At 31.0% G+C, this 25,637-nt stretch overlaps 2 protein-coding genes and 1 long non-coding RNA gene across 7 annotated transcripts in view; 1 reads left to right on the top strand and 2 right to left on the bottom strand.

The window, feature by feature from the left end:
* Positions 1–1,580: 1,580 nt before the first annotated feature.
* Positions 1,581–6,491, bottom strand: LOC141456414 (uncharacterized). 2 transcript variants are annotated; one of them, XR_012459745.1, is made up of 3 exons: positions 5,871–6,491; positions 4,547–4,680; positions 1,581–2,871 (listed from the first exon to the last, which is right to left on the bottom strand). It is a non-coding gene; the product is annotated as an uncharacterized lncRNA (long non-coding RNA). The 2 variants fall into 2 exon arrangements; XR_012459746.1 differs by having other exon boundaries at positions 6,179–6,490.
* Positions 6,492–6,497: 6 nt separating this feature from the next.
* Positions 6,498–20,349, top strand: LOC141456409 (uncharacterized). 3 transcript variants are annotated; one of them, XM_074132367.1, is made up of 5 exons: positions 10,977–12,006; positions 13,484–13,585; positions 13,686–13,840; positions 14,666–14,722; positions 15,770–20,349. In XM_074132367.1, exons 1-4 carry the CDS (start codon positions 11,788–11,790, stop codon positions 14,706–14,708), a joined length of 519 nt encoding a protein of 172 aa, XP_073988468.1. In that variant the 5' UTR covers positions 10,977–11,787; the 3' UTR covers positions 14,709–14,722; positions 15,770–20,349. The 3 variants fall into 3 exon arrangements, with proteins under 3 accessions (XP_073988469.1, XP_073988468.1, XP_073988467.1); XM_074132368.1 differs by lacking the exons at positions 10,977–12,006; positions 15,770–20,349 and adding an exon at positions 6,498–9,519 and having other exon boundaries at positions 14,666–14,811; XM_074132366.1 differs by lacking the exon at positions 15,770–20,349 and having other exon boundaries at positions 14,666–14,811.
* Positions 15,955–25,637, bottom strand: part of Megf8 (multiple EGF like domains 8) — a 37,548-nt gene continuing 27,865 nt past the window's right edge. The window contains exons 40-43 of one of the 2 annotated variants that reach the window (XM_074132307.1): positions 25,022–25,244; positions 24,235–24,395; positions 23,228–23,539; positions 15,955–16,272 (exon numbers count right to left, since the gene is read on the bottom strand). In XM_074132307.1, the coding sequence (XP_073988408.1) occupies positions 16,263–16,272; positions 23,228–23,539; positions 24,235–24,395; positions 25,022–25,244 (706 nt within the window). In that variant the 3' untranslated portion in view covers positions 15,955–16,262. Of the gene's footprint in view, positions 16,273–20,588; positions 22,648–23,227; positions 23,540–24,234; positions 24,396–25,021; positions 25,245–25,637 lie in introns of those variants that run through there. The other variant, XM_074132306.1, reaches the window with a different exon arrangement.

Raw genomic sequence — 25,637 nt, 5'->3', positions numbered from 1 at the left:
CCGGTACTAAAATTCTAGGTGGGGCATAACAAAAGGCAACTGCCCTAAAATCTGGATTTATTAACGCCTCAAAATATTTGATCCATTCATCATTAGTCATTGTATTTCCGGCTTTAAAATTTTTAGTTGTTTTTGGCATTCCTAAAACCTTTAGTATCATATAAATTTTTAAATTTATTTACTTCTTGATAAAATTCTTTGTTTAAATTTAAGTTATTTATATTTCTTATTACTACGGATGTACATATATTTAAATAAATTTAAATTGGTTTTTCTAAACATGTTCAAAAGAACAAAGGATTTACACCTCAAATGCCTGCACTGCTTCTTCTTAAATTGCGATACAACTCATGTAGAGTCTTAGCTCCTCAAGATGTGCCCGCGCAGCCGCCCTCCAGTTTCGAAGTCCTAAGATACATGCAGCATCCTTTGCCACACTATCCTCCCAGCGCTGCTTGCTTTGGTCTGCCTACCCTCCTGGATCCTTACTTGCTTCCTTCCAGTACCTTTCTAGGAATTTCATCTTCAGACATGTCCTGCTCATCGCAGTCTGCCAAGCTTTATTATCTTTACTACATCAGGATCCTTGAACAGAACAGTACTATTCCTGATTTTTCCTAATTTTTCAATTCGGCCCATCGCGTGTAGGACTATAGATTCTAGGGAGTACTTTCCGTTCAAAAAGCGAAAGGGCCTGTTCATCTGCCTTGGTCATCACCCACGCTTCGGAACCATAGTACTAGTCGGATGAAGGTTTTGTAGAGAAGCGCTTTTGTGTCCCGAGAAATGAGTTTACTTTTTACCCGCCTTATTAAGCCAAAGAAGCATTTACTTGCACTCCTAATCAATCCATTTATATTTTGTTTAATTTTTTGACTTTTGCTTTCTCTTATCATTTCAACAAACATTTATACGGCTTCCTGTGTGTCCCACAGAAGTTCAGTATTATCAAGTTGCAATTAGCACAGGTTTCAAAAAATTTTGCACCTTTTTATTTATAATTGAATATCCTTTTCAGACTGAATTTTAATTTCCCTTACATTAAAACTTCAGGCATTAATTGAGAATCTCCTATTCTAGCATTCATATCTCCTATAAGAACAAATTTAACTTGATATTTAATAAATTGTCTATTTTTTCAAATTCATGATCCTAATTAACACCTCATACGTATATCGACAGATTATAAAAAAATTCATTACTGATTTTACCAGATACTAAAACTTGGCCTTCTAAATCAACGAAATTAAATTTATCTAATACGAGTACAATTAGAGCTAATACCAAATGAACCGTCGATCATGGCTCTACCAAATTTATTTATTTAGCACTTTTCCAGCGTAATCTAAAACCTCCAAAGTATTTTCCAAAATAAATTAAAATCTTTCTCTAAAATAGAAGTTTCGTAAAGAGAAATTATAACAAATGTTTTCATAAAAATGTTTGTAAAAAAAAGTAATTTATTGGTGGTCTGCCACATTACAACTCATTACACATTACATGAACATTGATGAAGGAATTATTATTTTTGAATAAATTACTTGCTTGTTTTATACTAATGAGTTTTTTGAGGCTCTAAGTATGTACTTCGTGTTGTTTCATTGAAGTGGTTCTGAGTTTAAATATATTACTTGTTTACATTTTTTTTTTTTTTCAGAATGCCCATGTTTTGTATTGTATGTATAATATTTTGTTTGATAACTTGTATGTTAGTAGATAAAATGTATAGCTCATCATGTGTAATGGGTATTTCAAAGTAAAAGTTTGTTTCACTTGGGCAACTTTGTGAACGTATAGAATGGCCGTTTGCTTTTGAAAACTCGGGATATTATAAAAAAGTATTTAACTTTTTCATGTTAAAAAATAAATGTTCCATGATTGTTTCTTCAGCTGTTCTTCATTGCGTTAGAAAGTATTCTCCGAAAATAGTACAACAATAAATGTGTTACAAAGACACTGTGTTTGGCTACGTCTGTTTGTATAGAGTTTAATGTTTGATTTGTTTCTGTGAAATTTTTGCAATCTTTTGAATTTGAAACTTTCTCCAACTTGTGAGGTTTCTTCATATGGAAGTCATACTTAAAGGATTGCTTTTCTTCTGCAAGACTTCCATTCCTTGTTTCATACTTCTGTGTTAATTCTAAATTAGAATGTTAATTTTTTTAATTTCTTTGAAAATTTTTAATTTTGAATTCATTGAATTCTTCCGCCATGTGATGGTATTAATGTGAAAAAATTTGTACAGCAGCAAGGTAGGTCTGTTTGTTTAAATATGTTGATTATGTAGTCTGTAGAATGTGATGATTGCAGCATCAATTGTAACACAACCCGCTTTGATAGCTCTTCTTGAAATTCCACGAATACCCTTTTTAAAGGACATTTTGCGATAGATAAGAGTGGTTGATCTGAATGGTTATCTTGAACAGGTGGGGATATAAGCGAATCATTTTTACCGAAAACTTCGGAGTACCATGATGTAATTCACTTTTATCTTCTTCGAGGTAATTGGTTATCTTATTGGATGTTGTCTTTAGCAGCTATTGTCTTTTGTCCTCTGTAATGAGATGTTTCCCAGTACAAATATCTCTCTACTCTTGTCTGTATTAGTGTTTCTATAGTTTATGGTACTATCTGTAAATGTAATTTTTGTAAAAGGGTGTGAATTTTGTGATGGTAAATGCATTGTATGAACTGTGTACGTTTGTTTCTCTGGAGGCGAAAAATAAGCATTTCTTTTATAGATAGGCTATTTTCTTTACGAAGAGCTCTTCGATTAATGCTTTCCTTGGGCAATGCCGATTCATCATTTAATGTGCTAATTTCTTAAAGACTTTTTCTACTTCTGTGTGTCTCCATTTTTTCATTAGAACTCTAAAAAAAAATGGGAGGAAAATATTAATTTATTATTGTTTAAAAATTTTAATAAACATAATAACCAAATACAAAACCAAGAAATAAAGAGAAGTCTTTGATATCAGCATGTATAGAGTGGTAAGAAAGGAGTAATGCAGGGCTGCTGCGTTTTTGCTGTTGTCTTTCATATTTATAATCAGTGAGTGCTTAAGGAATGGAAAAAGCCATCATGCTCGGGTATGGGTGTGGAACAAACTACTCTTAATTTACATCGTATCATACAAAAGCGGATACGCGGAATTAAAGGTTAGTAAGGTGCAAATCGAAATTGTTTTGTAAGCAATCAATTCCGATAGTACAAAACGTTTGGTGGGTGGTCCTTTGAATGAGCTAACTCATCCAAATGATTTTTAAGAGAACATTATTGATGTCTCTGTTTGGTTTGGCCTTCGTAATATTTTCCGCTACCAATGGTTACACCTACATTCTAAGAGGATACTATTTTAACTCATTACTGCTTAAGGATGCTGTACATCCTGATAGATTATCTTGATACTAGCTTCAAAATACAAGAACGCTGCTTTAATCATATTAGACATGGAGGCGAACCCAAGGTCCCATCAGTCACTTTTACTTATTGTTTCCTTTAGACTCCGAAGTCCCATATTCCAAACTAGCGATTTCTTAAGACACTTTACACGCGCTTAACAGACAGTATCCGCGCCTCCTTTCTGCACAGGGTCTGCACAGCGATACACCCTGAACAGATGTTTTCTGTGCCTTTGGTGACTATGAAAAGGCAGATTAAAACAACGTTAGCCCTTGGTCAAGATCCAAGACTAGTTATAACCGTTTTGGAACCGCATTAGGTATGTCATTTAACCATCAAACCATTTGACCATCAAAGCTTGTAGGAAAAACTTGTACGTTTGCAAGCTGGCCATAAGAAACTCCTCTCCAAACCTTAAAGCTCCAAAGGTAGCGCTAGTAAAGTAGCGCCACTCGGAAATAGGTCTTCTTCAGTGGGTCCAGAAACACACAATTCCCCAGGGTTGGATGGTCAAGACTGTCTAAGAGGATCCTCTAACTTAGACACTAGACCCTAGTACCTCTTCGTGTCGCCACAGACACAAAAAAAAAGAGGGGAGAATGTTTAATGAAAGAAAGTCTGCTCCCTCGGAGTGATAGAGTTACTGATAAAGTTGTAAACAAAAACTTTTTTAAAAAGACTATATGTTTACACAAACTGAATAATATATTATACTGAAGTAAAAGCCAAGTTAAAAATGAAACTAGGATTCGGCTAAGATTCCAGATTTAAGATTTGATATGGTTTTTAGTTAAATCCTGTGCTTCTATGATCTTATAACTTTTTTAAGTTAAGAATTTAAGGAGATTAACTTTTTATTTTTTAAATAGTAATGCCTCTTAGTGAGCTTTGAAATGTTTTACACTTAAGACTTATCAAGAGGCCAACCTTCATGTTCAAATTTACGATGAAAGAACCTAGATTGAACATAAAAATTAATTTTTTATTGTATAGTACTTAAAAAAATATAATACGTATATAAAAGCTCTGTTAGATAATTACATTAAACAAAATATAGTTACACAAAGTAAAGTTATTGATGATCGATCTCATTGTTGTAACTTAATTAAAAAATAAAGTAACGTATTTAAAAAATAATAATACCTATAAAGAAGTTCATATTTGAAGAAATAAAACTGTGACGTATCATTTCTTTCAGAAGTTAGGAAGCATTTAGTTTGGAACTTATAAAACACTCTTACTCGACTGAACACAGATGAGAGAATAAACTTTGTTTGCTAAAAAAAACAAAAGAAAGTGATAGGCACTTTTATGAAAAACATTTTGTAATATAGTTACTAGAATTAATTTAATTATACCATGTGATAGAAAAACGTATGCTTAGTTTAGGTAAAAAATTAGTATTATAAATAAAAACAAATAAAGAATATCTCGAAACAATTCTGGAGTTCTTTGTATTAGATCAGTAGGGAAGGGATTAACTATGCGGTTAGCTTATTGGATTCCTACGCGGATGTCCCGGGTTCGAATCCAGCTGCTGACCCTCAGATTGTCTCTTCCTAGGAGAGAACACTGTCCAGAGGCCGGTAGTACAATGACTAAAAAGCTACGGGCGCCAATTACCTCAGATGTTGACGCTTCTTAAATCATTTTAAAAAAATGGAGTTATTACACTGGTGACGAGGGTAGGATATTATGGTACCTCGAAAGATTAGGAACGTATTGCGGGTTTGATTCTCGTCTTGGTCTCTGAGGTTCTTAAGTTTAAATTCTTAAGATAAGTAAATATTCAGAGAATGTAAAAAAGATGAAGTCTGTAAATTTAATGAAAAATGAAAAGCTATTTATTTTCTGTTCTCCCTTTTCAATTCCATACCGTCACTAAGTTAAAAACTAACATATTTATTCATACCAGGGTTTGAAATTGAGTCTATTGAGAACTGCAATGAATGCTTTTAACAAATAAGATGGTTACTATCTAAAGTGATAAAACGAGGTTCCCATGGTAACTGATGTGAAGTATAAATAGTCAAGGAGTGAAATGTATTATGGAAAGGTTTTACCGTCAAGATATTTCCAGCTTACTGTGTGCCCGAGTAATTCTAGTTTCTTTTACTCTGGAAAATTCTTTTACATGGTTTTTCAATTTGTATTATCTCACAAAAAGCCAATGAAAGCGTTTATTTCGGATCTTTTTTTTTTATTATTATTATTAAGGATTCTATTCGGATTAAAGAAATGGATTTTAAAGGAGACGCATTATACTTTTTCAAATAATGCACGTAAAATGAGAGCTCTTCAAAATACGTTGTTTACAAATTCTAAGCGATAGAAATAACGTGATATAAAATTCAATAATAACATAAACATGTAACCACTCCTTAATTAGTTTTAGCATTTCGATTCACTTTGACTATAATGATATAATAACTAAGCAGTTTTTAAAATAATATTATGTAAAACTTACAGTAGGTTCTGCTTGTTAGAAGCAAAACGAAATATGTATAAAGTTTTAGCTTTCAACGATTTTTCTTTATTCAGTTTTTTTGGAAACATAATTAGGCGCAGACTATTTTTCATCAGAGGGGGACCTCAAAAGATATTTCGGGTTAAAAAAACTATTGTAAAAATGTGATGACACGTCAGCAGTACTTTCCTGTCCTAGTACTGTGAGTATGAGGTAGTAAAAAGTTAGAAATGAAACTTTGAAGTTACTATTAGTAAATAAACAAAATGTAAAATATGTATTAGCGATATAAGTTCAACGATACGTACGTGTTACAGAAACATTGATCTGCTGAAGTCAATTTTCTCACAAAATTTCTCTCAAAACTGCTTAGTTCTTACGTGAGGTAATATAAGGTTTAAAACAGCTTTCTCTAACCTTTAACAATTTTTAATATGTTGTCGAAATATTATAGGAATATTAAAATATTGTTGATTGATAGCGCCAAAACTACGAGTTTTTGGTTGAATATTTTTAATTTTGCTTAGTGGTAAGTAGTTAATTTCTCTCGTCTACTTACGGTTAGTTTCTGTTTGGTCAAAAAGGTAGTATGTATGAATGAAGTTTTGGGTTCCTGCAAAATTTTGTGTTTGAACCGGAGTGTTCACATTTCACATCTGTTTCTAAAAACAACTTTATACTTTTTTTAAAGATATTAATTAAAAATGACCTCGTTAATGGGTAAAAAAAAAAGAGAAGCAATTAGCAGTAAATGATGCAGTTTATTGTTTTAAAAATTGAATATAATAGTAGAGCCAAAAATATGTGCAATAATTAATCTCCTATCATGAATAATACTATCAGCAAATGCTTAGTAGATTTGCTTAGACCTGCCAATCAATTCAAAAACTAAACCTAAAATCCAAACTAAGAGAAAGCATAATGGAAGTCCATGATACTATTAATTTGGCCTGTTAGATATCTGGCATTGTTAAAGACAGCAGTTGCTATAGTAACGGCAGGAAGTAAGCATGATTACCCAGAGGACTTCCCTTCGATCTTCTTTCTGGTCTGGACGATCTTCGCAATTTAGTTGAGGCAATATAATATTTGTAATTTATTTATAACAGTATGTATGTAATTGTTATATATAATAATTTATACTTTTAAAACTAATGCATCGCTTAGACAAGTGTAATGAAATTAAGGACTTTTGTTATAATAATTAAATATAAAAATCTGTCGACCCATCGGGATCGACTTATTGATTTCCACCCCCTCATTTTCAATCTTTTCTCATCTTTTTATTTCCCCCAAGGAGACCTGTTTTTAATGGGTCATTTTCTTATAACTCATTTTCTGTGCGGAGGAGACTTTGTGAACATAAGTGTGGCCAAATTAGTATATAAATCACGAGTAATGGCCTGCTGCTTAATTCCTTTGGGTCTCACCAAAGCTTTCCAGGCAAAATCTGTCCGGTAATCCGGTAAAGTATGTCTATACATATATATTAATACTTCTCTCCATTAGTTATACCCTCAGTTGACTGACCCAGATCCTCTACTCTTCTAGCATTTTTTTTATCCACGAGGCGTGTTTTTTTTTTTAAAGTAACTACTGTTTTAAAATGAAAGAAACATGAGTTTTCTTCACAATTTTAGTTTTACATGAAAACCTATACCTTAATCTACTTTAATGCATGATTGAATTAAAAATTAAGGCACTTATCGTATCGTACATCCAGCTTTTGAATTCCATTCTCATAGAAGTCTGCCACCTGATTTGACAACCACTGCAACACAGTCGTTTTGACCTTATCATCATCATCGTGGCGCTGACCACCCAGATGTATCTTCAAATATAGAAAAAGCTAGGTGGGACTGTACGGATCGTGAAGAAGTTTCCAGACTGAAATTGTTTGTTTGTGCTTCATTTTCTTGGGTGATGTTGAATATTGCCCATTTTTCGTCGCTTATGACAATTTGGTACCGTACATTCAAGGAAACTTCACGCACTGACTAAACGTTTGTTTTTATGCACCATGAAGATTTAAAAACCTCTCAAGACATAATTTAAGCCGATTATTTTCATAAATCGTAAGAAGCATGTGAACCAAAAGAAATTTGGTTTTTAAATTCTACTCTTAAAGAGCCGTTTGCAGTCATGTTTTCCAGATTGCTATATTTTTGTGGATCAATTTAGACTAACCTGATTCAAAAGCATTATTTACGCTCCTTCTTTGGTATACACTGGGCCAAAAAAGTCTGTGAACACTAACCTAAATTTTATTACTTTTATTATTATCTTATTAGAAACTTCTTTTATTTTCAAATGAAATATACTATTCAATAGAGAGAAACCAGAGTTTTTCATTTTATATTCAATCTTTTATTTTTGTTCAGCAGGAATATCACAATTAAATGTTTAACAAAACAACACCCCAAACGAATGCAAAAAAAGTCTGTGAACAGCTGTATAACTATGTAAAAACATTAAGATAACAAACAGAAAAACGATTGAATAAAGTTTCAAAGTTCTCTATTGTATTGTAATTAATGGTATGATGGACCAATATGTGTATGTGGATATATTAAGACGCAATTTAAAAGAAAATTCAAAAAAATTAGGGTTGGAGGGAACGTTTGTCTTCCAACAAGACAATGACCCGAAACATACCGCACTAAAAACTCGGGAATGGCTTTTAAATAATACACTCTGGCGCCTAAACACCCCTCCACAATTGCCAGACCTTAACCCAATAGAACATTTGTGGGATGAAATCAGCCGCCAAATAAATAAACGAGGAATAAGAAACCGTGAACAACTAAAAAACGCTATTTTAGAAGAGTGGGATAAAATTCCAACATTGACGACCACAAAATTATTAGGATCGATGAAAGCTCGCTTGTTGGAAGTGATTAGGAACATAGGAGGTCCTACAAGTTTTTAAAATTTATAATTCACGTACAATGTGTAAGAATGATTTATTTCTGCAAAGTGTTCACAGACTTTTTTTGCATTCGTTTGGGGTGTTGTTTTGTTAAACATTTAATTGTGATATTCCTGCTGAACAAAAATAAAAGATTGAATATAAAATGAAAAATTCTGGTTTCTCTCTATCGAATAGTATATTTCATTTGAAAATAAAAGAAGTTTCTAATAAGATAACAATAAAAGTAATAAAATTTAGGTTAGTGTTCACAGACTTTTTTGGCCCAGTGTATATTCTTAAATACGATTTGGGACTCATATATGTATTTGTTTTTGATGTTAGGCTGGAATACGCTGAGACTAGACTCAGACTAGCCCTTCTTTCCAGTACGGAGTTAGTTTTTTATGGATGCAATTTGAAATTTAACCAATTTGCTTTCTTACTTTTTGTGCTAAACATAATTTGCTTAATTTATTCTTATTCAAAAAAGAGAAGTAGAGATTTAAAAAGTGACACATTTTAATAATGTTGGTGAAAAGTAGCTTTTCATATTCCATATTAGTAGAATTTAATTAACCTATTCTATTGATTAAATGGAGGAAAATCAAGCAAGTTTTAAAAGCTATGTGGCAAATTCTGTGACAGCTCCCTGTTTTCCAGAACACTTCATTTAATAAGAACAAGACGTGAATAGAACTTGTTCCTTTCAAAAGACTAAACTAAATTATGAATTCACAAGTAAGTTAATAAAAAGTATTAAATATTCTTTCATTATAAACAGCTGCTCGCTACTTCTTTCCTCCATGAGAAAATGCGTATGATTTTAATTTCTTTTCAACTTTCTTTGAATATTAATCCTATTGAGATAGAGTAAAATGGACATGAAGAAAACAATACTTTCTACCTGCTTTTTGAGTAATTTGGAAGACGAAAATAACGGTTGCTATATCCTGGAATGTAGACCTTAAAGAAATATTACAAAAAAAATTGGTAAATAGAAAAATTATTAGCATTATTATTATTCGTCATTAGGAAATTGGTTAAGTATGTATGTCCGTCCCTATTGATCCAAACGTTAATGCATTGATTGGCAAAGATTAGGAAAATACTAGATAATAACATTTAGTTTCAGATTTTTTACTTTTGGAAGTTAAGAATGAAAAATGTTTTATTTCTGAGTTAAATGAATATTTTTTGAATCTGAATAACAGAAATTCACATAATCTTAAATTGAGGAATTTGATAAACTGAAGAGAATAAAGTATTGCTCTTTCTTGAAACTTATATAAAAACATTGGCCCTTAGGATTGAAAGTTGTGATTCCTTATATGTTCCAACTTCCATGTAAGAGCAAATACTATTAAAACGCTAATCTTCTAATCCCAGCACATTTCAGTTATGTACAGAATTTAATTAAGATCACATCATGTAGAAAAAGACAATAATTGGTCTACTTTCCAACCTTCCTGGCAAAATAAAGGAAGAAAAATTCTCTTTTACACCCTTCTTCGCCTTTGATCCTGTATAGTATAGCTTCGATTAATAGATTTGCTCAATTCTAATATGTATTATCTTAAATCAGTCTCTTTTCATATCCATTAAAAAGATTGTAACCATTTGCCAGATATTTTATTGTTACATTACAATAAAACATATTACATCTATTACAAAAGATTTTGATTTTGCTTTTCAGGAGCTCATTTAAAGAGCTATTAAAAAATGTTAAACCATTTTAAGGTAATAATTAAGTTAAACTTTGTAATAAAAAAAATCGAATTACAAGTTAATTTGAAAGATAAAAGCTATTTTTAATTATTAAAAAAAATTTCCCAAGCACTCATGGTGTGTTGAAGGGCGGGATGATGACATTGATTCATGAAACTTATTATCCACCCGCCGCTGTTCACTTCTGACAGTCTACTAGACTGTAGAGTTGCCATGGTCACAAATGGAGCACTGATTGAACCCTCAATTCCAGCATATTGTTCTACCATCAGACTTCACTTTATCCGCCACATCCTCTTCTTTTGTTTAACGTTAAGTTAAATATTTAAATTGATTCAATCGATATTACCATTTTTATCGTCTATAAGCTTGTTAAATTTCTTCAATTATTTTTATTTTCTTGAAAATTATTCTTTTTCAGGAGTTATGGTAAAAGAATATCTTGCAGTTCACCATACTTTTCAGCTAAGAACTTCAAAAAATATACAATTTTGATCCTTTAAATTATTCTAATTTAAGATTAATATTTATATTTTATATTTTATAAATATTAATTCACACAGAAAGTTATGTTAATTCTGTTCTAAAGGATTTCTATCTATAAAATATTCACAACAACTGGATTTCAAATTTTGAAACAAATTAAACTTTAAAATAAATGAGATATTTTATGAAAATGTTACCAGAGTAGACCGAAACATTTCAAATCTAAATAAGATAACAGGAGAAAATAAAAAAGAAAACGGAAAATAAGTTTTTCTATTTACTTAAATATGTACTAAAACACTGGGTAATTTATGAGATGAAAAGTCACATTATTTTACATTTACTTACATTCAGGGTCAAATTATTATTATTTTTTGATCACTAAATTAAGTGAGCACTATTTCCTTATTTATTACTTCGCAACCCTTTACCCGTTTGAATAGTTCCTGTAGGAAGCTCTAAGCAAACAAGCTCACATTAAAAGGTACAAGAAAAGTTTGGCTGCCAATTATACAAACGAATAATTGCTCCCGAGAACTGCTTGTAAAATAAATAAATCAATAAAATATTAATATTCCAGCTGATCTTTACATAGCACATGTATAAAAAGTATATTTAGTGTATTTAGCCGTGCTTAAATTCTGCTTAGCTTCTAGATTTCAAAATGTTGATAAATGTTGATTTATATTTCGCTTTTTGCCGAAAATTAAATTATTCTCCAGCAAAATTGTTAACCATCTAATAGTGTTTGCTTTCACGAACCTGAGTTTCAGCCTAAATGTAATTGAAGTAAGAATGCACCGATCTGCATCAGTTGCTTGCGCTCAAGTGACCACGGTGATATTACATTTCATGATGGTTACTTACAATACTGGTTGGATAGTAACAGATTTGATATGTCATTTACCATCTATCATCTTTTTAATTGGTGTTACCGCAGTATTACGAATATGTCAGTTGGTACCATTTCGATTTCTGGTAGGACTTCATGAGTTGCATCAATTTACCCTTCAGGTAATCACTTATATTTAATTTAAATCAAAATTCACCGGTGTAGGTTAATTTTTCATTAAGAACATAATTAAATAATGTTTAAAATAACTGAATAATAATTTAAGCAAATGGCAGCTTTAAAAAAAAACTTGGTTTTTTGGGGGGGTTAAAGTGCCTCATGTTGAAATGTTAATTGTGATCAAATGTTTGGCAGAAACATGCATTTATGTGACTAGGTGTACGTGATAATAAAATAAAAATGACGCGACAATCAATGACCTCTAGCCACTATCACTCTAACCAGTCGAATTTGATGCTGCGCTCAATGATTTTCATGAAATGGAGATGTGTAAAATATATTTGTAGCTAGCAGTTAGGATATATCAGTGAAGAGTAATGGTCCCTGATGACCATTTAATTTCAGAATTCACTTATTTCGAGCACTCAATACGATCTTTTTATCTCGTGTGCTTTCTACTTTCTCTTACTGCATTATATTGCAGTAATGATAATTTGCATCTGAGATTGTAGTTTCTCTCAAACTCAACAGTGGAAGGAAATTCTTTAATGGAAATACTTATTCTGTGGGCATAATTTAGTTTAGTGCCGACTTTCCATGACTTACAGCCTATCATCGGAAAGTCTCGTGAGAGGAAAAACAAAATTGTGCTTAAAAAAACAATGTTGGACAAAGGTTACTTTCGCTTACTGTGAAATAATATATGAAAAGAAGATATAATTATTGAGCAGTCTTTGTTTTTGGAAATATCCATTTTGAGATTCCTGAGTCAGTATAGGTGTGAGTTTCTGTCTGTATCCAACGAATCTAAAAAACGAAAAATTACTGGAAGTTCGAATACTTTATTTCGCTTAGATCCCCACAGAGAACGCTACAATAAAGTTTGGATCAAAATTAGCTACCCAGAATTACCTTTTTACTGAATTAATTTTTCAGTTTTTTAAATTATTTTTTTCACAAACCGCTCAAACGATTTTCTGTAATCATTTCATTCTAAGACTCCGTGGTTAGACTTCTCTAAAGTGCCTAGTAAAGTAAACTGTACTATACTGCCACCTGTATAACCATAAGAATCGAATGTGAAAGTCAATTTCCAAAATTTGAGAGAATCGGCTCACCTAAAATGCCACTTACAGAATACATTTATTGCTATCTTAGGAATATCTCAAGCTCATTTTCTTTCACACATTTTTCCCTGAAAATTCGATTTAGGGTAAATCAAAAAAGAAGCTGGTTAGATTTTTTTTTTTTAAAGGAAAAATCTTCATTTTCTCATTAGTGGTATTCTGTTTTTGAGATTATAATACTTCTCATCTTTCGGCAAAATTTATTAACCAGATGGTGCGGCTTTGGCGAAGCGATTTTCACGGTTTAAAAGGAAATGGCTTAAACAATTTTCTTTAAACTTGTATATTATTTCCTCTCTAGAATTTTATATCCTCAAGAAAACATGCAAAAAAAAAAACTGTTTTGTTCCAGTATTTGACTTCTTTATTGGCTTTAAACATCTGCTTGCACGGCATTTGGTTTAATATTGAGACTTTCATCACCTTTATTTTACCTCGGCTGCTTGACCATTTGGTGAGATTTGCTTAATCCAAAAGTTTTTTTTAAAAATGTTTACTCAAATATGAAACTATCTTGAAATTTTGATTGTTAATTATGAGTAATTTTGTTTAAGGTTTCTTTTAATACTGGGCAATTATGGTTTGGTTTTATTGAAATTCAAGAAAAAATGTGGACTACTATGCTTTTATTGCTTGTTTCTACATCATTTCTCGCCATGATTACACCGTTCATACACAAATATGAAAGATCACTTGGCAAAAAAAATAGGTGAACTTTTTATTTTGTTTATTAATTTATTGTTTATTAAATATGTAAATTAAAAAAAAAAACTAAACGCGTCATTCTTAATGTTATAAGTATTTGCAAAATATTATAATACATAAAACGAACTAATTTTGACACAGTATATTAATTCTAAGATCTGTAGATAATGATCAATAATTCCAATATCTATTATAATTAGTGTTAGGATAAAAATGCATTGTACGACATATAAAATAGAAGATATTGTCCAGCTTTGCGGACCTAACCACATTTTCAACAATTTTTTTTTTACTTTGATCTCTCCAATATTTTTTTGTTTATTCAAATATTGTTTTTGCATAATTTAAACATCAGTATGCATAATGCAATTATGAATAATAATAGTTGGCGATTCATTCGTAGAAAAAGTAGGTATTACATATATGGTATAAGTACTATACTTATTTATATTATAAGTTTATTAAATATTTATTGTAAATACATCAATATTTTCTAAATTTACTACCAGATAAGTGATGAAGCTCAGTATCAAGTACATGGTTGCATTACTCAAAACTTAGTTTCAAAAAAAGAGAAATTAATTAATAAAAATTAGAAAAGAATTCTCAATACGTGCATATTTGAGATTGCAGCCTTCACCGTTCATATCAATTTGGCCAAATACACTAACAGAATTTTTTGGAATGAATAAAAATAAAACGAATGCTTTTCTAAATAAATTTTGTTACCAATGTATTTAGTAAATTTTTTCATATGTAAATATTATTTTTCCTAGCAAGTATTTAACGTGTTCTGCAATTCTATTTATGCTGGTTTTATTATTTGCAGGTATAATTACGATATGTATTTGGCACTCTATGGACATAACTAAGATTTTAAAGCAAGGTGATTTGGATATTGACTCATACTGAAACGATAGATTAGCAATAAGTTCGATGAGCATGTTGCTGATTAAACTTCCTTATATAATCAGATTTGTCGTTTCATCTTGTATTTTACCTACGACACTTCCGTAGATTAGATTTTATTCAGCCAAACGTTTTCAAGAAACATTTCGTATTAGTTTTTATTCTTGAATTTCAGAAATTGTTTTTATTGAAATTTTATTATTTTTTAAATTAATGCTATTCAATAATTAACAAATTTAGAAGCCGTAGTAAGCTAAATAGGTGAAAACAGACTCTTTGACTTGTAAAGAGAAAATGCATACTTCTTATTGCTAAGTTTTTCCACAAACAGGAATGTTTTACCTGAAAAATTTGTTAGCATTGTGAATTGGTGAAGCTTATGTACGTGTCTGTCTGACATATTTTTAATAATAGTTTGTTTATATATTATACAAAGTATAAAAGATTAAGTAGAACTGAAAGAACATAAAAGACATATAGTATAAGGTACTTTAATTTTAATATATTTCTGTAATTTTGTTCTATTTTTAATAAACATCGAATCTTTAAATATCTGTGGACAGTGCGTAGGAAACCGAAGCATCAAATCTCAATGTTTGTAAATACGTTGCATTCATACATACGTACACACAATACATTCATTACCTTATATGAGTTCTTTGTTTCGGCGATAGTTTTGATTATAGAAAGACGTGGTTCTGGAAAATATTTGAGGAATCTATTATTAAATAACCTTTGTTCGATTATTACTTAAATAGCAGGGTGAAAAACGTAAGGTTCACACGACTCGTCAGTGAATTACTAACGAGACAAACGAATAAAACAATCTAGTACATACATTACCTGAAAAATTTAAAATGCTTTTAGCTTGTTTGAATAGAAAGGAAATTCCGTGCAATTATATTGTTTTTTATAAATCGTTTAATTTATGTGCATATCAAGGTACGGTTCTCTCCTCTAGAGTGTAACAGGTCAAGAGAACGTATCCAACATTACAACTTTGAAACAATATCTTCATTTTTAGTTCACGATGGGTCATTATGAGGCAAAGATGAACTCATTCACACATCCAGAAGAATGGTTACCGAACTTGTTCCTCAGGCAAGCCATTGCCCTGCAACATGTTTCACTTCATTATTGCCTTGATTTACTTGCTATAAGCAAGTTTTTACTGATTAAGTAAACAAACGAAATTAGAACTGTCTGCAATTTTTCGAAGACGGAAGAACACAAATTTTTAATTTCAAGCAAAAATTACAATAACTGCAAGAATGTAATACAATTATGAATCATACAGCTGCTGAAGACATCGAATTGCGGCATAGCTTCTCTTTCCGATTTGTCCTGCACAACATCTGACTTCGTTTCAGAATATCGGTTGTGGAAGTTGACGTAACAAATAAATACATCCCACAAAAGGTTATAGGATAAATTAAATAAGCGAATTGTTTATTTATAGAACTTCCTTCTCAATTCTTTTATTTTATTTTTTTGTTTACAGCTGACAGTCATCAATTTTATTCTACCCTACAGGAAAAAAATTACTTATGGTTTTAGTAACAAAAATTGTAATTTCTAATTGTCTAATTGTATCGTTTAATACAATTGTCAAGATTATATATACATAGTCTCTCTTTTACTAGTAACATATACTTTTAATTACAAAACACATATACATGTCATGAGATTCCAAAATATGAAATGAGAAAAAGGATTTAAAAAAAAAAAATTCACAGATATTAATTTGATCACAGAACTGTGAAAAAAATAAGTACTAATAACCGATTATTTTATTGTTATTACAGTTAAATTTTTATTTCTTTTCATTCTAAGTCGAAATTTTATACACTACATATTTTTTTAAATAAAAAAATATTTAATTTTCCATAATGGTTCAAAAAACATATTCTTTTATTGGACGAGACATAAATTGAAAAAAAAATCTGTATGAGTAATGGAAGATATTAGATTGACTCTTAAAATTTTCATATTAAAAAACAAAAAACTAAAAAGATAACTTGTATTTACACTATCACACACAACAAACGCCATATTAAGCGCTTTTATTGCACATTGTCGTCCCCAAGTATATTTTGGAAATTATCGGAGCATGAAAACCTAAAATATTGGCACAATTAAATATGTTTTAATTTATAAATATTGTCACATTTTAAATTCTAAATTCTATTACATTTTGTATTCTACTATTAGTAATTACCTAATTTTAAGTTATTTAAAAAAACACTTTTATACTTATTTCTTTTTGTTTACTTTCTCTTGCTCCTAAGAGAAAGTATTTAAGAGAAAATATTTTACAACCAATCATAAACTCAATTTGTACTAAAACAAATCTACTTAAGATACATACTCGTATAAATTGGCCCAAGTGAAACTGGATGGTGATAGGCTTTTTAAAGTTCAAAAGAGTAATCGGAAACGCTGAATAGTTTATTTTAAGTGATCCCCTTAATTAGATTCTATTATTACAAGACTTTTTTATATTAAAGGTGACTTTGAGAGTAAAGGTGTCCACTGAGACTGGACATCCCTGGACTCCTTTAATATACATAAACATTTACGCAACCTAAATTTAAAAAACTTTGAGACTATAACTTTGTTATCAGTTTCAGTATCAAATCTATAATATTTAGAATGAAGTAACTCGGCCCTTTGAGTGAAAATTATGAACTGTCTATGCATTTCAATGCAATAAATAAGAATTTTATCGCTACAACTAGCTTCTAAAAAGGAATCACAAAAACAATTTCGTAGATTCTGTTAGTGTGTGATGTTCCCAACCTGTAATGATTGATGACTAATACTTTTCTATTTTTGAGATTAATACAAAATAATGATTATAATGTTATAATTCTAGCCAATTATAAAATAATTTCACTATACCTGGGAAATATGCGAATTAAAACAAAATTGTAATTGCATCTTTAAGTTCACAATCTCTAGTAAAATATTGATGTACAAGCTTATTTACCACATAATGTTCAATATAGTACATAATTACACACACTCACACATGTTAAACGATTTCATACATAATTGTAAATCTGTCACATTCTTTTCCAAACAGGAGATAAATACATTAGGTTTTTAGAATTTTAAAAAAGAAACTACTTTCTATAATTGATAAGATCCTTATGAAGCACAAACCATCATTAACTTTTATGTACATCTTTTACAAAAAATTATAAATATATCAATTATATTGTAGAGGATATAATTATATAAACTCAACCAATTGAAATAAGGAATGTTAGAAGTAAACTAAACTTACTAATTACACAGCCATTAGCTACAGAGTTTATAAAAAGCATATGTACACGAAGGACTCGAAATTAAGTACAACTTTAATTTTTAAAGATAGTAAATTAAAAAATAATAACTCTCTTAAAGTATTCTTAACCTAATGGACGTCCAAATTTTTTTACTCTTTCAAGAAAAGTTTTTTCAATTTATTAAAAATAAAATAACATACTTTGATTATAAATTATGGCAATTAGTTAAAATTGTGTAGTGTTTTTAGTTTAATATAATTAAGAAATAGGGCTAATGACCATAAACGCCGATATGCCAAAAAAATAAAAAAATAATAATAATTATACTTTGCTTCTAAGTAGTTACAATGAATAGTAACCCTTAATGGCCGGAATAATGTACTACCGACGAGATACTAATGTTTTGTTTCTTAAATTTGAAATAATTAAATTTTAACAGCACATTATTTTTTAAATTGAAATTTTGAATATTGGACTGAGAAGTTGGTAAGAACCAATATCAATTCAAAAGGCTAAAAGTTAAATAAAAAAAATACCGAAAATTGAATAAAAAAAAGAAAAAAGGTTTTCCCTGCCTTTTGTTATGACTGACGTTCATTAACAATCACTAAATTCAATGTAAGAAAAAGAAGCAGATCTGCGAAACTTCTTACCCAGATATCTAATAAAGTAAGCTCCTCTAATTCAAAATGTGATATTTAATAGTAATTCTTCTGATTGATAGATTGATTATATGGTTCTGTTCATTAAAATTATGTTTCCTTCGGTGTACGCCACGACATCTAATAACTAGTTCAAATTGAAACCTACACATAAATCCAAGAATAATTGTTTACGACATTTCGAGTTCTATAAACCCAAAGAAACATCACTTCCGATTTCAAAAAACAGAACCCAAAATAACAATTAAAATAATTTTAAAAACCACATTGTTATGATTAAAATAATCAATAAAAACAAGGAAGGAGAAACCAAATTTAATGATGTCGGTAGTTGAATGAGTTGTCTTATTTACCAGTCTTCCTACATATATGTAGCACTGAAATAGCACATATACATTCATTCTTTCCTGCAGTGCAGGATCGAATAGGATCTGTATAAGAATATAAGAGAATATAAAGAATATAATATGTGCAAATAACACGCGTAACGTAATATTTTTAAAATATAAAGCCAGATAGATTTTGATGTGGCATACAGATAATTTTACCACTGATTACGAAAAAAGAAGAAATATAGGGCCAAAATGTCACCTTATATCAAAGTGCCTTTTCCGTAAGACTAATCATCCAAAGCTAGCTTACAAAACTACCAGAAGTAGTGATGAAGGAGTTCGCGTTGCGGATAGAGAAGCAATAATGAAATAACCCAAAAATTTTTGTAAATGGCTTTACTTCACAGCACGTGATAACTTCTTGATATACCCATAAGGGCCAGCAACCAGATTGCTGGGCCAGCAAAATTGGGTGATCTTATCAAGAAGTCTGGATAGTTCTGAGAAGTTTCTTGGTAAATACACACCAAAAAACATTGCCCTGATTATGAAAGACATGGGCTCATCAAAAAAAGCATTCTCAAAAAGAGAACTGACCAAGACAGTATCTTGAGAAATGATATGACACGAATGTCTTTTCACCGTTAAAAAAAAAAAAAAAAAAAAAAAAAAAAAAAAAAAACATACTAGGTCTCAGGCGGAACGGAAAGTATTAGTAGCATTGCACTGTGCGGTAACAATTCTGTGCGGGGTGAGGTTTGTTCAGCAAACCACTACCTTCGTTTGCTGGTACTGGGCCTGCAGATCCGCTACTCCGAGTAGTGTAAATACGCAGAAAAAGTCGTAATATACTAAAATTGCTCGGATACCTCAAGTAGAACAGATTTTTTATCTAAGATTTTCTACAAATCACTAACCCGAGACGGCGGCCCCACTCTACGGGCTCGGGCACGAATAATATTATTTGTCACGCATAAAATTAAAAATAATTATTTTTTTCCTTACTCGGAGACCCAGCGTTCGAGTCCAGCTAATTTAGATTTTCTCTTTTTAGGAGCCTCTTGTAACTCACTTGACCGGTGATAGGAGTCATTGTTGATGAGAAAAAATTGTTCGGAACCCCGGAAAAGCTATGAAAAAGACTCCAAGCGCATGAGACCCCAATTGCTAACCCTCCTTAATTAAAGAACAAATAATACTAATTAGTTTTTTTTAATACTGAAAAAAATTACAGGGCGACCAAAATTCCAAATTCAATCCACCGTACCAACAAACCCGTATTAAACTGTCTTCTAAATTATAAATAAACTAAAAGCAAACTTTGGATTGATTTGAGACACAGTTTCTTAAAAAGTAAATAGTTACAAATTGTTCATACAAATATCAGATTTTTCTCCTCTAAATAGTGGAACGAGCGTTAATTTTTATCCATTTATTGTTTATAGTTTAGGAAAAGCAACTGCTAACAGAAAATATTTTACATTTTCGTACTAAATTACTTTATGAATTTAAAATGTTCGTTTTAAGAACTTGTAGAATTGAATATTACAAAATCTAGCTTAAATTTACTTAAATATCATTTATGATAAAAATTTTATAAAACAGTGATATTAGAGGAGCAGATATGTCTCTCAACAAATATTGGTATATTTCGTTGACATTTAAATACTCTCAAACAAACATGAGTGAAAGTTCTCAAGGTCAAGTCATAATTTTGAGAGTAACAAAAGAAGGAAGACAGTATAGAACTCTCCATTAAAAAACTAATTTTACATAGAAAATAAACAATTATAATAAAATCAATACTGAAATTTTGATTAGGAAGACAAGTTTCTCCAGAATGAAAAATAAGATTATCTGAATCGCATTCAGATAAAAAGGGCATCAGTCATCAGTCATTTTTATTTTCCTAAAAATATTGACTAAATAATTTAGGATATCCTAAAAAATTCACTTCTTTGGCAGAAGCCCTTTTAAGAAAATACGATTCATTTGGAAAACGTGAACATTGGTTCCTTTTTAAAATAAATTTGTAGGCAAGCATAGTTTCCTGTAAAGCCACTTTTGAAAACGGAAGCCAAAGGATTAAGTAACTCAAGACTACATTAACTTTTCCGTAAAATAAAATTACTTTTGAAAACACAAAGTAATGCAAGACATAAATTAAAATTAAAAAATTAAGCTATTTTATGATGTAAATATTTAAAGTCTCATATGTAAATTGTAGTCGCAAATAAACAGTGTCTAATCTAAAGATGTTCCTTAGCTTAACCCAAGGTTCGAAAGCCTGTAAGAATGAATAGAGAGGTGCGCTCTGCCTTTTCGAGTGCATTGACACTTTAACTTAACAGGTGACCCTTCTTTCCCAGTTAATAACCAATTTATTTTTATTTATTCAAAATTCCTGATACTTTACCGTTAACTTTTAACATTACAATTAAATAACGTGACATATATCCCTGAACTTTGACGAATTAAGTTAAATTGTTAAAAAATCAAGTCGCGTTAAAAAACTCGTGGTAATTGTTAGCTAACACCTAACTTATTTATAAAAGCAATAATTAAATAATAACTCAATTACAGTTTGGTAATATTTAAGATTATAAGAATAATACCCACTGATCACTTTTTTGTTTGCTTTTCATCCTTCAATGGCTTTTAAAATCATTTAAAAGTTTTGATTAAACACGGAAGAAACCTCATTTATGAGTGCCTATCCATAATATTCTGCATAAGTAATTTCTTAAGACCAATTTATCATTATTTATTTATTTTATTGAAATAAAATTGACTTTTCGAATTATTTTATACACACAATCAAGTGTGTATCTGTTTAGCCGAAGGATAATTTAACCGAAGCTGTAAAAAGTTCGTGAAGATTCTTTTAAACTTTTAAAGCACTTTTTAATTTAAAGATTTCGACTACGATTCGTGGAAAGTAATAAAGCAAAGAAATTTTGTTCAATTCGCATTCTTAAACACTAACTCTTAGGATTCAAAAGTTCTAATCCAACATCTAAAGCGATATGATTGTTACTTACGATAACATTTTAAAAAGAGATATTTATAGTAAAAAACAAAATTCTTTCTACTGGCTAAAATTAACTACTTTTCCTCTCTATAACATAAATAGGTGAAGAAGAACACATCAACAGGCACAGAACTTATATGGAATAAAAACTACCATTGTTTTAAGGTTTCTTAGAGTAACTTTTCGATCCATTACACTATGAATGAGAACTGCGTCTTCTTAGAAATGCTCTGTTATGAGGGCGCGATAATAATACAAGTGCCGAAGCTATTGCCAGTCTTGTCGGTGCTGAAGTACCACCAGGTAGGCTAATCAGAACTGTACCAACTGCGGCTAATCCGTCGCCAGTAGGTTCTAAAGCAATTAATCGGGCTGGTACTTCTGATGTAGGACCTACGATTACCGTGACGCAAGCGAATGGACGTTTGGCCATATGTAACATTTCTACAACATGTCTTCTTCTTGCACGACGCATATCGGTGGCTTGTTTAGCTTTCCAGGCTACGACACAAGCAGCCAGAAATAAGAAAAAGCAAGAAAAGAAGACCGAAAAGAAGACAAATAGATCGATGTGAAGTTGGTCTTGTCTGAAAACAATAAGTTATATTTAACAAAATGAAATTATTTAATTGACATTTAGATTGTAATTTTTAAAAAATATTACAACATAAAGAAAACAGTAACTTTTGTTCAAGTACTTCAAATAAGTAAAAGTTTACTTATCTTTTAAAACTCTAAATCAAAATAATTAGTAGAACTTTACAATCTTGCAAATGATCAACAATGGAATAAAAAATTTAATATTCAATAATTGTTTCAAAAAACGTGTTAATCTAAAACGGATAAGCGGCACAATAAGGGATGTTTAGTGCTATTGACTATTCAGTGAAAATTTGATTAGTGTTTTAGGTTCGAAAAACATGACTCTGATAAATTAACAGAATAAGATCTTAATGCAGCGAATATATATTCCTTTTAAAATGCTTATGTTTCTTAATTATAATTAGTACCTAGGATATGATGTTTAAATCACTACACTAAACCTTTAAATAATTCCAAATTAATTTTAATAATTTGTATAAAAGGTTGTTGACCTAAGAGGGGAATTTGAAGTTGACTTATTTAAAATTGGGTCTCAATAATGAATAATTATTTATAACTACTTACCTAAAAAAGATGGTCCCATAAGTTGGGCTAGATACAGCCAATAAGGCAATGTAGAATCTTGTTTGTCCAAGATCATGTTTGTCGTGTGGTAAAGTAATAACTAGCCTGTCTGTAACTTTTCTTACATAAAGAACGCTTGTCTTGTGTTCAAGTGTAATATAAGTAGAAAATAGGCCGTCTGCGCTTCGCTCTTCCAGTCGATCGACTTTGACAGGGCCAGCACTGCCAGTATGATGAAGGTGGCACCATCCAGCCGTGTTACTGCCAGAACAATTGCCAAACTCCAATGCACTTTCACTTCCATTGCGATATCTAAAGCAGAAAAGGAAATACCAAAGGTTCTATTTACTTTACTTCTGACCAGTTTCGAATATTCCTACATTTCATGAGTCCCTCTATCACATAAATATTTTTAAAAATAAAAATGTAAAAAGTAAAACATTTTTATATAGTAATATAAAGCTAACGAAAATTAGTATGATAAATCTTCTGTATATTGTATAAACATTGGCTGAGTATTATAAATTTGGAAGGTGTGTGATTAAACGGGCAACCAGAATATCTAGTTCATTTACGCTATTCGTTAGGTTAATAATGAATCTCTGGAAAGTAAAATTTTAGAAAGAGCATCTCAAAATAGTAGAGCACCTGCAACAACTCGTAAATAAGTGTAGTTAATTTGTTGTTCAATAATTTACTAATTGTTTCTCTGAGGCCAGAGAAAACTTTTTTTAGAGAACATTTATTTGTTATTTCAGATACTTTGTTCGCACATATGTTTGAAAGAGAGATCTAGTGTGATTAGTGCGATCAGTATGTTTGGTCAAGAAAATATAACTACCGAGTGAGTCTGTTAAAGGCTTAAATATGTTCGAGAGCTCAACATCTATCACTCCGTTTAAATTTTAATTTTTTTTGCAAATGTATGCGAACTGATATAAACGGGGCTGCCTAATTTAAAGTCCACAAATAATCCTAAATACAAGACGTTAAATCGAAGCATTTACCTTGGATCCAATTTAATAATGTGGTTTCCATTGGTAGCATTAACATCAACCACAAAAGTATCGTCCTTAGGACTTATAAATAAATCCAACATTCCTTGTGTAATGTCGATGGTTATCCTTATATCTACATTCATAAATCTTGGCTGAACAGCGAAAAATACCTAAAATATTACAAAAGTATTAGTTCTACTCCAAAAATGAATGTCACTGTTTCATACTAGATTTTTTTGAAATTCTCGGGGGTAAAGTTAGTAGCCTGCTTGTGGTACCCCGTGCGCCATCTAAACGGTCAACAGTGCACCAACCTGAACGGGTCAGGTCATCAGGAAGTAGGAGTTTAACCGGGTACAAAACTCTGAAGATGCTCAGAGTAGAAGCCTAAAGTAGGCAATCCCTTCATTACACTAGGGAACTGAGGGGAATCCCCCACATATTCGAAATCGAACAGATTAGAAGAAACAACTTACTTAGTCTACAACCTCCTCAACTTCCTTAGTAGGGGAGGTTTCGCCCACTAGATTCAAAGGGGAAGGCACAATAAGCCTCTCTTTTGGCTGTGGTGCCGTGGAGCATAGGTCCCATCCCGCTAAGTTAATCTGATCTAATCCAACACAAGCGAAAAAATAACTTCAGCCGTGAAATTTCTAAAGGCGAATATATCATTACGTAGTTGAAACACTTTTCACATGTCTAAAAGAGGAAGACAAAATTAGACTCTAAAGTAAGAACCTTTTTTTCTAGAAGTTTCTTCCGTCTAACGAAATTAAATACTAAGTATTGCACTTACAGCTTGTCCTGGATTCAGCGGGGATGGTTTAAGATCTGCATCATCGACAGGTGTAGCATCAAGACAGGATCTTGTATCAACACTTATTTGTTTATAGCACTGGTGACCACCGGTTGGTGTTCCCATAAAAGAATCTTTACATTTACTGCATTGAAAATTCCAACATGCTTGACTCTTACTTGAACATGTTGGATCGCTCTCTGTATTATTGTGACAATCACAACTGTAAAGAAAATTAATTGAATTTAAAATAATATAGAAAGCATACGTAATTACAAAGAAGATTGAATAAACTTCTAGTACTAGTATCATCAGATGACTAAGATAGTCCCTCCCATACCACTTTTACGAAGAGATAATGTAGAGTCGTTACTAAAACTCTATTCACCTCTACCCCCCACTTACCCATTTCCAAGCATTACTTCTCTCCTCCTTATTCTTCTTCCCTTCCTCAGGTTTTTCATGGTTTGTTCGCTGCATCTTCTGCCTTCCACTCTCGATTCAAACAAACATTTGGACGTCCTTTCATTCTCTACTTTAAATTTTCCAAACCATCCAAGCTAATCTGCCCTAAATCACCCAATGATTGGATCCATTCCTCTGCCCCTTTTTAAGA

This window comes from Rhodnius prolixus, unplaced genomic scaffold (assembly GCF_049639745.1).
Source record: "Rhodnius prolixus isolate KJV_2025 unplaced genomic scaffold, Rpr scaffold_4, whole genome shotgun sequence".
Lineage (NCBI taxonomy): Eukaryota > Metazoa > Arthropoda > Insecta > Hemiptera > Reduviidae > Rhodnius > Rhodnius prolixus.
This window is presented reverse-complemented; position numbering and strand designations above follow the sequence as displayed.